The sequence below is a fragment of the Nannobrachium achirus genome, assembly GCF_963921795.1.
Source record: "Nannobrachium achirus genome assembly, chromosome: 4".
Classification (NCBI taxonomy): Eukaryota; Metazoa; Chordata; class Actinopteri; order Myctophiformes; family Myctophidae; genus Nannobrachium; species Nannobrachium achirus.
In genome coordinates this window covers 48,779,699-48,792,604 of record NC_137813.1, presented here as the reverse complement: position 1 = coordinate 48,792,604, position 12,906 = coordinate 48,779,699, and the positions used below count along the sequence as shown (strand labels likewise).

The 12,906-nt window shown below is 42.4% G+C and overlaps 1 protein-coding gene across 1 annotated transcript; it reads left to right on the top strand.

Annotated features, from left to right (window-relative positions):
* The first annotated feature begins 5,479 nt into the window (after nucleotides 1-5,479).
* On the top strand, nucleotides 5,480-12,502 carry LOC308283881 (G-protein coupled receptor family C group 5 member C-like). Its single transcript, XM_080724397.1, has 5 exons — nucleotides 5,480-5,602; nucleotides 6,601-7,611; nucleotides 11,512-11,618; nucleotides 11,892-12,017; nucleotides 12,415-12,502. The coding sequence occupies exons 2-5, from the start codon at nucleotides 6,648-6,650 to the stop codon at nucleotides 12,445-12,447; spliced, it is 1,230 nt and encodes a 409-aa protein (XP_080580523.1). The 5' UTR covers nucleotides 5,480-5,602; nucleotides 6,601-6,647; the 3' UTR covers nucleotides 12,448-12,502.
* Nucleotides 12,503-12,906: the final 404 nt, after the last annotated feature.

The window sequence follows — 12,906 nt, the reverse complement described above, 5'->3', positions numbered from 1 at the left end:
GGACTACTGCATAATTATTTTTGTGTGGGGTCTATGCCCAAGGAAGGAGACACGGGGAGAACATGCAAACTCACAACAGAAAGGCCCTATCGCCAACCCCACCTAGGGTGTGGGTGCTGATGACTGATGATTTTAAACTCTTATCACACAAACAAGCTGTAGCCATCACCGGTCACTAGATATTTAAGCTAACAGGCCATTAGCCTGATAAAAAAGCTTTATATATTGGCATATGACAACAGAATAAACCTCTATAGGAAATCAGTACAAAATCTGGATGCAGATAACTTATTGTGAGTCAGACCGACAGACAGACAGAGACAGATATTAAGTATAATTTCAGAGGGAATTGGGTTGAGGGAGAGCCCTAAGGCCAGCTAGGATGCGGTAAGAATGCAGGAGAAGAGATTTCCTGGGAGACTTTTACCCGAGCTATGAATAACCTGACGTGTTCTCTCAGAGGACAGATTGCTGCTGAGGTGCTGTAATGAAGCCTGCTACTGCAGGGGCGTCAATTGGGTATGGCAGGGGTATGCAGCTGCCATACCCTGGGTTCAGGGGGGGAAATAAAAGTTACTTTTAAATATAAATACATAAATGTGTCTTTGTCTATCTGCGCTGGTTATTATGTTGTTAAAATACAGTAAAATAACTACAAATGCAAAACTTTACAAAATGGTCACTTCAACACGGTATTATAATTATATTCTCCACATTTCAGCTGCACAGGTGCAATGCGTTATTGTTAATTGTGGCACATTTACTAACATGCCAAGTTTAGCTGCACTTGAACAACTGTTCCAGGCTGCCATATCCAGCCCAAGAAACCGTAGAAATGGGGGGAAAAAAGAAAATGTACTTCTCAAAATAAATGAATCATGCCTGTTGATAAGGTATGGCAACATGACTGGTGTTCGCGCGCGTTCAAGACACCAGTCATGTTGCCATACCTTAGCCTTTTTTGAACTGACGCCACTGTGCTACTGTACAAGAAACCGGACTACTAGCAGTCAACTCCAGGTAGGTATAGAATAGGATTCATGTAGCTACTGTATGTCACCTATATACAGTACATGAATCACATACTCTGTGATATGGGCTCACCTGATATAGTAGTGCTGTGCAGGTTTACCAGCTGTTTAACATTCCGTATTTCTATAAAAAACTATGTACAAGGTTGTGGTATATACTGTAGTCACATATTGACTGAATGGAAACAGAATATACTATACATCAAGCAGCATGCATCTAAAAAGGACTGCATTAGATCAACAGCACAGGCCAATAAAATTCAATTTTCCATTTATATTTTTAAAGTATTTCTCTGTGACAACAACGGTCAAGGACAGGTCGCATTGCTCTCCCCATCGTGACCAGCTTCTACTAAGACAACTGCTAAACAGGATCACAAAAACAGAGGGGAATGGATTGACAAGCTGCCAAATTTGTAAAAGCACCCCTCGGGAGGCCTTCCGCTGATGGATCGATTGCCTCGGTTTTCTCCATCACGCATGCAGCATAAATGCTGAATGCCGGGGCCACCACCATTAAGGGGTGAAACCATGACCTTATTCTGGTGCTTAAAAGGAGTAGTTCACCCCCAAAATGACGTATTTTCACACCATGGAGACTTGAGTTAGATAATAATGTTTTGTTTTTGTCGCATTCTTAAAGGAGTAGTTCACCCCCAAAATGACTTTTTTTCTATTGATTACTCATGCCATGGAGAGTAGAGTTCAATAATATTTTTTGGTTTTTGTCACATTCCTAAGACAAAAATTTGATTTGAGTAAATTTACCCCCATTGATTCCGGATGGGGGTACATTTATTGTTATCACATTTTTGTCTTAGGAATGTGACAAAAAACAAAAAATATTATTGAACTCTACTCTCCATGGCATGAGTAATCAATAGAAAAAAAGTCATTTTGGGGGTGAACTACTCCTTTAAGCCAATAATTTGAGGAGATGCTTTGTAGGCCCATTGATTCCGGATGTTGACCCAAATGCATTTGAGTCTCCATCCGGAATCAATGGGGGTACATTTATTATAATCAAATTATTGGCTTAGCAATGCGACGAAAAAAATAAAACATATTATTGAACTCAGGTCTCCATGGGATGAGTAATCGATAGAAAATAAGTCATTTTGTGGGTGAACTACTCCTTTAAATCCAAGGGCATAAAACAGAACCACCTATATCCTCCGCTGCAGACAAATAATGAAAATAGCCAATCGACAACTCACAACAATTAGGGTAGATCTGCTATCTTTGCCATTTTGGAACATTTTGATGTTTTTTGGCCTATAATGACATGCCGCCAAATAATAGGGACGCCAGGTTGAAAGTGGTTAACAAGGACCAGGGGTGTCACACCAAATTCTGGGCCCTGGGTACAAGGATTCACTGCGGGCCCCCCATGAATGTTAACTATTGAAAAATAGCAGATATACAAGCTCACAGCGCGGCACCGAGTGCCGCGCTGTGAGCTTGTAGATCTGCTATTTTTGAAAAATCATGAAAATGTGTGCAAGAAAACTATGTCAAGGACCCCCAAGATGATATGCATTTGGCCACGGACCCCGATCTCAAAATATTTAGTTCCAGGGACCCCCCAGAAGCTAAATTTTAGTTACAAATGTTCACTTAAAAAATACATATATTCAAAGACTTTCACACATTTTCACAACTTTTCAAAAATAGCAGATCTACAAGCTCGCAGCGCGGCACTCTGTGCCGCGCTGTGAGCTTGTATAGCTGCTATTTTTCAATAGCTAAAGTTACTAGGGCCCCTCCATCTTGGGCCCCAGTAACTCAGTCCCACTTTCCTACCCCTTGTGACGCCACTGACAAGGACCTCAAAACACTGTACCACAGGAAGTTAAACAAGAGGCTTTTGATCCAGGCACTTGAAAGCTGAAAGCCTTAAATGCCGAAAGCCTATAAAGTTATCAAGATATTGTGCTTGTACTATTGTGCTAAGTCCTGAGCCATCAACCATTGCTACCATCGGTAGCTGACTTCTGTTCTTCTGCATGCATGAAGGATGATATTATTTTGTGGTCATTTCCACAAAATAATATCATCAACTCCTTGGGATCGGGTTAGGAAGAAAATGCATGTGCAAACTGACTTACAGGTCAAACATTTGGTGATGGGCAGACAGAGTGAGAGAGAACAATGCACTCACAGTGAAAATAATAGTTTCTTATTGAGTGAATTATGTTGGCTTTTAAAGATCAGCACTCCGCCAAGACACTGATATGCTCCATTTGTACACTATAGCTCTCAGAGGGCCTAGAAATTAAAACAAATTGAGAACTGCACTACACAGTGCACAATTACTGAGAACAAGTATAGTGTAGCAAGAGGAATGCTATAAACTGTAGCTGTAAAGTACCAGTAAGACTCCCTAATCATAGGCCAAAAGTTTGTTTTACCAATTATCAAGACATACGGGCAGTTGACAGTTTGCCATGGTTACTCATTGAAGTTGAATCTCCATATATGGAGATAACCTACGCATCACACTAAGTCTGACCTCACCAGCCCATATTTGGGCATGAGCAACTTATGTCTCCATATATGGAGATATGATGACATCACACAGTCCTCAGCCGATGATGTGGCGTGATGTCATACAATACACAAACGAGCCCTACAGTATAAAGGGGCAATTCTTGCCAGGAAAGAAGCATTTCTTCGACTCAGACCTTATCGCCAGGGTTGGCTTATAGCAGCTGTCGGTAGGACCATATATGGATTCTGTTAGTGTGGATCTCCTAACAGGGCATCATCTGGGATACAATCCCTTTTATGCCCATATATGGAGATCCCTAACAGAATCCCTTTCATGCCCATATATGGAGATCCCTAACAGAATCCCTTTTATGCCCATATATGGAGATCCCTAACAGCATCCCTTTTATGCCCATATATGGAGATCACTAACAGCTAACAGAATCCCTTTTATGCCCATATATGGAGATCCCTAACAGAATCCCTTTTATGCCCATATATGGAGATCCCTAACAGAATCCCTTTTATGCCCATATATGGAGATCCCTAACAGAATCCCTTTTATGCCCATATATGGAGATCCCTAACAGAATCCCTTGTATGCCCATATATGGAGATCCCTAACAGAATCCCTTTTATGCCCATATATGGAGATCCCTAACAGAATCCCTTTTATGCCCATATATTATGGAGAAATCCCTGCTCTGAGTATCTGACATCAGTGTGATGTCACCTGTTTATGCCCATATATGGAGATCCCTGCTCTGCGTATCTGGTTGCTATGGTAAACAGTTGGTTGCTAGGGTAAAGAAATATGGTTGCTATGGTAAACAGTTGGTTGCTAGGGTAAACAGTTGGTTGCTAGGGTAAAACCATGGTTGCTAAGGTGGTTGCTAACGTACACTAACAGACCAGCAACAACAGACTGTTGCCACAGCAACGTACACAAAGGTTTGTGTACACATGTGGTGTGATGTCATACTGATGCGGAGATATGAGCAGGGCAAAGGTGTGACGTGTGACGTGTGACGGACGGCCGGTGGAGGTTTTCATAGTAAACTGCTCCCTGACGGTCGCAATAAACAATACAACTGTATTCACTGTAGCCTAGATTATAATTAGACTATAGTTAGTAGCACAACTGTCCTGTCCTGATCATGATAGTGGGCTGTTTTAATAATGTTGTAGTAGATCATCTAGATCTCATGAGAAAATAATTATATTCACCCTTTCTCTTTATCAGTATCACCCACCAGGTGGCTCTACACTCTATTCTCTGATGAAGGTTGGTTTAATTTGTAAAGTATTAAACCAGTATCTCTTACATTGTCTCTTCTTAAGAAACCATACTTTGTCTTAATTCAACTATATTCTATCAACATACGGTCGTTATTTCTTACAGTATTCTGTTTTCATTTAGCCCATTTGAACCTATTAAATTGTGATCCTTAGGCTACATAGTACTAACACATGCAAACACCACAACACACTGGACCAAAAAAAGGTGTATAATCAGCACAAATGGCCTGGGACACTTTTGTAATACTGGGGGCTATTGTTGAGGGCTTATACTGGTTTATGAAAAATAGGTGGTTTAGTAGGCTAATCACATAAGTATGCAAAGCTGGAAGCACTAGGAACCACTAGGAACTGTGTTGGGTCACTTTGAAATGAGCTGAGGACAATGAAGGATAGCCAGCTCCAGCACGCAACAAGTGAATGATGGGGCCGGAGGCGGATCGACGAATATGATAAGATTACAACAAAACACTAGAGTTGCAGAGGTCGTAATTCTTTTAGAATACAGAATAATTCACTTCAAGAATTTAGTAGACCCACCTGATCCCGACAAGTTTGGACAACAACTTGGGTTGCCATTGGAAATTGAAATCGAGCAGAAGTTTCGCCTGCATTTCTCACATGATACAAATGAAATCTCACGGCGGAATTGTCAGAACAAATGTCCTTTATTTAAAAAAAAAATCCTGGTGCGATTCTGCTGCTAATTAATTTTAGCCTACCTGAACTGTCTGGAGCAATAACTGTTGAAGCGACGAGTAGGCTTTCAACTTTTCCTAAAGGTAGGAGGTTTGAGCAGGAGAAACAATTAGTGTTGTGACTAGTAAATGATAGACAAAATGTGCACGTTAGCCTACCACGTTTGAAAATTGCCGATTTGAATGACTTAAGTGAATGAAAGTGGTGCAATTGCAATGTTTTGGGAAGTTTACGCCTACTATGTCATGTCACTTAAAGACCCTATGACACGTTTGTGAAATGTAAAACTAACTACTTTGATTTCAAATGTAGTGTACTAAACATAGGCCTATTTAGTGGCGTTTGTGTTGGGGGGGGGGGGGGGGGGTATCCTGCGATGCCCTTATTATGGAGTGTGTGTGTGTGTGTGTGTGTGTGTGTGTGTGTGTGTGTGTGTGTGTGTGTGTGTGTGTGTGTAGGATCTATTTTCAGCAGCTTTACATCCAGTTGTGTTTGTTTATTAAAGTGCACTGACTGGATACATGAGGAAACATTTGTGTTGTCAGTCACATCATAGGATTACAGGTGAAATTTGCAAAAGAGGAATCATTTTCTATGCATGCTCTATCAACATGGCAGTTACAGGAAGAGTTAGAATAGGGAATAGAATAGAGAAGAAGGGGACTTAGAACAAGTCAAGTATACAGGAAGGCAGAGTCAAATCAAATACACATTATAGTCCAGTTATGCTGGATTTTGTTTACACCTTACATATAAGGTGTACATTCTGAGGGCAATCTATGTAAGAAATGAAAGTGGAAGCAATATTGTACATCATTGGACACATTGGACTGATAAAATAACCTCAGTTATGTTATCCTATGTAAAGTACTATGTTCTAGCCGTCTGTCTTTCAATTTTATATGAGATACATAAAGTAACGTTCCTGTGTAAATAAGCCGTAAAGCTTACTAGGATCTCCTTTTAGTTGACCTTGTACCAGTGATTTGTGCTGTCATGAAACTGCTAACTGCTAATACACTCTCTAAACAATCAATCAATCAGTCCACTCTTGAATGTTTTGTCTGTGTGTTTGTCTCAGATTCCAGCCAGGTGTGTGCGACAGGCCAGCAGAGAAGTTAGGTAAACATGGACCCTACCCGCGCTCCCAACGGGTGCGGTGCCTCCGTCACCTCCCTGTACTACAACCTGTGTGACCTGGCCGCGGTGTGGGGGATCGTGGTGGAGGCGCTGGCGGCGGCCGGCGTGGTGACGTCCTTTGTCCTGCTCATCATCCTCACGGCCAGCCTGCCCTTTGTGACGGACAAGCAGAGGAAGTGCACGGTGGCCCTGCAGGCCGGCGTCGTCGTCTTCACCCTCGGCCTCTTCGGCCTCGCGTTTGCCTTCGTCGTGGGCCGGGACTTCACCACGTGCGCCGCGCGGCGGTTCCTCTTCGGCGTGCTGTTCGCCGGCTGCCTGGCCTGCCTGGCGATGCACGCGCTGTGGCTGGTCCTGCTGGGGCGCCAGGGCTGGGCGCCCAGGGGCTGGATGCTGTGCGGCGGGGCCCTGGCCCTCTGGCTGGTAGAGGTCGTCATCAACACGGAGTGGCTGGTCATCACCGTGGCCAGGAGCCCCCTCGCCGGCGCCGCCGATCTCTCCTGCCGCATCGCCAACCAGGACTTTGTGATGGCACTGATCTACGTGATGGCCCTGCTCGTGGCCGTGGTGCTGATAGCCGTGCCGTCCCTCGCCAACAAGCACAAGAGGTGGCGTCGAGACGGGGCCTTCATCTTGGCAACGGGGGCCTTCACGGTGGCCATCTGGGTGGCCTGGATTGTCATGTACGTCCACGGGAACCGGGTTGTCGGTGACCCCAGCTGGGATGACCCTACTCTCGCTGTAGCCTTGGTGTCCAATGCGTGGGTCTTCCTCGTCCTCTACACCATCCCAGAAATCTGTTGTCTAACGACGCAGGCTGACCCAGACCATGAGCAGCCCCACGACGGAGATGTTGTCTACCCTGCACGAAGCCTGGTCTACGACAACATCCTCAAGGAACAGCAGCACGTGTATATGGAGAATAAAGCCTTCTCTGTGGATGAACCTAGTGCAGGTACAGTATGCCACATTGTGCATTGTTATTTGAATTTTAAAGAGTTAACATTACTCTAATGGACCCCCAGGTGTGGTTATAATATGCATATAATGTATGTCTTCTCTGTGTATTTTTGGTTACATCCTGAAAGATGAAAGTCTCTTATGTCAAAAGGCCCACCTGAAATACACTGATATATTGACATCATAATATCATCCCCTCCCCTTTTTCTTTCACCATCCAACAACACCAATCCTGTCTGATTGGACATAGCCTCGGAAACCCAGGCTTATTTTGGCGATCGGAAGAAAATAAGCCTGGGCGATAGCGTTAGTATCACTGTTGGAGGAAGTGTAGAAATTCCCTAACCAATCAGAGTGCAGAGGTGCTTTGCACCGAATGTGTTGACGTCATGACGCAGCTGCGTTCTCTGCGCTGAGCAGAGGAGCAGAGGGAGGTGGGGGAGGAGAATACATGATATTGGCCGGAGACCCGCGGAGAGATTCGCCGTGCCTGCCCATCTGCCAACAGAAACTGCCCACGTCAGAGTGGATTAGACATGATATTGTCCAATCAGAAAAGAGACAGAAATGGTCCATTGAAATCAATCGACTTTTAGGGTTTAGGGCAAGGTTCCCCTATTGACCATTATTCACATGGCGGCCATCTTGCCATTAAGTTAATGAAATGCCACTCGGTTTCAATGCAAATTTCAAACATGGCCGCCCGCCAGGTGAATATGATCAATAGGCGGCCCGCGGGGCATTTGCGGCCCACAAGGGGCAACTGTCTGGCCCCCACCCACCCCTGTCCAAAGAAATAAAATAAAAACTCTTATCTCCCCGCCATGACCCACTGAGGATTGTTACTCCAACTTATCTAGGTCTCACCTAATAAACACCATAGTCCTAGCCTCCAAATATGGAGTTTATTAGGTGAGACCTAGATAGCAGTTAGTTAGCAAGATACTCCTTATATGGAGTAAAAATCTTCAGTGTGTAGTGAATCGTTCATGCCTCAGCCATAAGAGTGGACATGAAAAGAGTGCAACACACTATCATTCTGGCTCACCTTCCCATTAAAGTCATGGAAGACTATTTAAATGTCCCTGACCTGACCAGGCCTGCTACCAAAATGATGAATTGATTTTTGTCCGCATGCGTTTTTTGGGTGTGCCCACAAGATTAGTGGTGTTAGTATAGAAATTAAGTTTGCTGTCCCAGAATTCTAAATTAGACCTTCGTAGAGTAGGATGAACAATGAATCTGTGTCATTCACACATCAACCATACATTTTTAGGACACATTTCTGGCCTGCCTAAATTATTTCACTGGAGAATAGCATGGGGCGGTCAGAAAAAGGATGCTTGACTTACTCAATATTTTTGTAATAATTAGTATTTAATTGTATTTATTTATCATCATCTTCTTTCTAAAGAGTGCAAACAAGGACAATAAATCAACAGAATCTAGTTATTGACAAGGAGAAAAGAATAAGACAAAAGCAAAAAAAACATGGTGAATAAGATACATAAACTCTTGTCACATGCACAATTGCATGTCCTAAAGGGTTGGGATATATTTTCTCTTTTCTTTTTATTATTCTTTTTTTTTAGGTCCATAATGAGCAACAAACAGGGTCAGGGAAACCATGATAACCAGTGACCAACTATTATCCTAACAAAACTGATATAAATCACGTGCATGTGCTGCTGTACATATTCCTCAAGTTCTGTCCGCTTTGATGATGTCCATCAAACATCCACGCAACCTTGTCATACACTGTTCAGTCCTATCTATCAGGTTGAATGACATTTGCGTCAATTGCGTGCATTAGGCCACTTTCCCTGACTCTGAACCATTCATAGAAAGAAGCCTCCTGAAGTGAATATCTCCAAACAACATCTGCCTCCTCGCCATCACAGTCTGGTGGTCAGATGCATGGCCACACAATTCCAGTTATTTGAGGGTCGCTTGATGTCTTCCTTTAATAACCACCACAAAACTGCATTATTGCCATCATACAGTATATTACACTACATGAAGTCTCTTCTGTAGTCTGAATTGCATGTGATTTATTCTCTAGCACTGGCTTGGAAAGATCAGGATTTCATTTCCTGTTGAGGATAATAATTGCTGTAACTGTATCATTGCTGATAGACTTTACAAATTACAATAGTATATAGCCTACTCCAGGGGGTTTTCAACGTTTTCAGGCCAAGGACCCCTTACATGAGACAGAGATGAAGCAGGGACCCCCACAACCTTCTCAAAGATTCCACATAGTTTCATTGCTTGACAGCACAATCGTCAGTGTATGTCAATTTGTGTTTTCAGAAATTTAACAACTTGAACCGTCAATACATAATAAACTTGACCTTTCACTGTACTTAGTTTGCTCTTTTTCCCCTCCAAAGCACTTTGCCAAAAATAGCCGAGCTTGTAGATCGGCTATTTTTGGCTAAAGTTCTCCGAATATGGACATTAGGGTTCAAGTGGTTAATATAAAAAAGGGGAGAAAAAAACAAGTTTCTATCACACAAAGATTTGGAGGACCCCCTGTAGTAACTCTGGGGAACCCCTAGGGGTCCCGGACCCCCTGTTGAAGACCCCTGGCCTACTCATTATATTCACCTTTGATAAGACGATACATACTGCATTGTTATCCAGATAAGGCTGGCTGACATACAGTACAGTACATATACAGTCTCATATCCACTGTTGATAATCTGTACATTCATAGGTGATAGATGTACTGTATGCATAGTCACTGCGAGATTGGACATTACACTTACATTTACTGATAGAATATACCTACTGCATGATATAACTGAGTCGGACAAAGTGCAGATGTCAGACTCCTATGCCTAATATATGCTCCATCATATGATGGTGTCAGATATAGGGCTGTCACAATTACTACATAATCGTCTAATCGTGATTATTTGACATAATCGTCATAATCGTTTCCATGTCAAAAATAGTGGAAATAGCCGATCTACAGTTGTGAGCTTGTAGATCGGCTATTTCCACTATCAATGTTCTTTTTTAAGTATAAAGTTGTCAAATGTGTCAGTAATTTCTTTGTATATTTAGCTTATGTGTCATATCTACCATGTGTAATTCAAAGCCTAAAAGCCAAACGGAAATGTAATTGTCAACGACAAAAACACAATTAAATTGTTAATCGCAATTATTTGAGAGAAAATGAATCGTCATGTAAAATGCCATAATCGTGACAGCCCTAGTCAGATATTTTATTTAAATATCTGTAATGCCTCTGCCCCTGTACCAGGATCCTGTTTGATCCTTTCTGCTATTGCTGCTGACACCTGCTTTCCCCACAGGATCAAAAACGTTTGGTCTTATTGTATCGGTTCTACCCCAAATACAATAGAGTTACTGTTGACGCAGTCTAAACAAGGCTCAGAGAGTGGCATCGGGTTTACCTGCTCTGTTTGCTGAGCTTCGCCTGATGATCTAACAGAAAACATTCAGAAAGAGAAACGGGTTGAGAGCAGCATGATGTTGGACAAGTTGATTGAATCTAGTAATAATCACTGACCTCCATGTCACATAACTAAATAATAGGTTACCAAGTTCCTAAGGTGTGCTTTTGTGATGTGTTCCTGATATGCACAGCAAATTGTCTTTCAATTTAACCATGTGACCATGGTTGACTTGACTGTGTTTTATGAGCTGTTGCCATAGAGATCATGTTCCATGTACTCTTCAAACAATGGCAGATGTTACTAAAGTGCGTTAACTTTAGGATTTTTCTGACATTTTGTTTTTACTTTATTCACACTCGCCTCGGAGAACTGAAACTTAAACTCCCAAATCATGTTCAACAGAATTTTCCTGTGAAATGTCATTGTAAATTCTGTCATTAAAACCTCTCCTCTTCTTTCTTTGCTAGCGGACAAGAAGAAGCCTACATCTCCATATGGTGCCTATAATGGTCAATTAAGAAGCTGTGTGTACCAACCAACGGAACTAGCCCTGATTACAAAGGGTCTGGCTAATGTGAGTTTATTCTCTCTCACACACATTGCACTCCCAAACTCAGAACATCTGGTATGCCACTGAAATCATTGTGATGATAAACTTTAATTTATCTGTCTGTTATGCAACTGAAATCATTGTGATGATAAACTTTAATTTCTCTGTCTGTTATGCAACTGAAATCATTGTGATGATAAACTTTAATTTCTCCTGTCTGTCTGTCTGTCTGTCTGTCTGTCTGTCTGTCTGTCTGTCTGTCTGTCTGTCTGTCTGTGTGTGTTTCTGTTTCTTCAGAGGGACCAGACCCAAGAAACTATTTTTCCCAGGGCAACAGTCCCTTCTGTGAACCTGAGTATTAGCAACTCCCTGTCTCGATCACCTGTGCACCTACCCACGTCTGGACTGTCACATGCAGGCAATGTAGGTAGACAGTAGACACATGGTCAACCTTCCAGGGTTAAATATGTAAAGGATCTAACCAATCCTAAGTGTTCTACTTCATGCCCTAAGTAGCCTACTTCGTCATACAACAAATATTTAAAATGGCCAATCTACAAGCTCAATGTGATGAAAGTATCACTGTCTACATTTCCCAAAAGGAAATGCATGTATTTAATTCAGTCTGACTAGAAGCATGGATAATACATATCACCAACAGTGATAAAAAAATAAATGAACGGAGGGGATATGAAAGGCAGAGGCATGGATCCCCTCCCGTAAACCGAAACCTTTGGAAACCCACAACTGTTACACCTAATCAGACGACGTCACTACTGTTGGGAGTTTAACATTTTGATTCCCCCTTTCCATTCCACAGGGAAATGGCTTGAACAAGAAAGCATTCTGGTGAACTTCCAGCTATATGCCACAACACAACCCAGTTCCTGTCTCGCTGACGCCTTTTATCCTGTATCCTTAGCCATGATGTTTGCACTGGGGTCCATGTACGTTTGCCCTGAACTGTGTACACCTGGGCTGAATATCGCTGCTGACGGGCAGAAAGTTAAGGTGAAACACCAGTCAGCTCTATTTTCATAACAGATAACATGATAGACGGAACAGAATTATTATTATTATTATTTTCATGGAGCCAGAGGCTCGGCCGGCCGGCTCGGCCCGAGCCGGCCAATTAGCATAAACTTTAGGCCCGGCCTTGTAAATGAATGCCCTAATTGATCCTACTACATCATCACACATCAACAAGCTTGTAGCAGATCTACGAGCTTATTGATTTGCTACTTTTGAATTTGAATCCTGAAAAGTACATTTTGGACATATATGAGGTTTCCACCTGAACAAAGACAATATG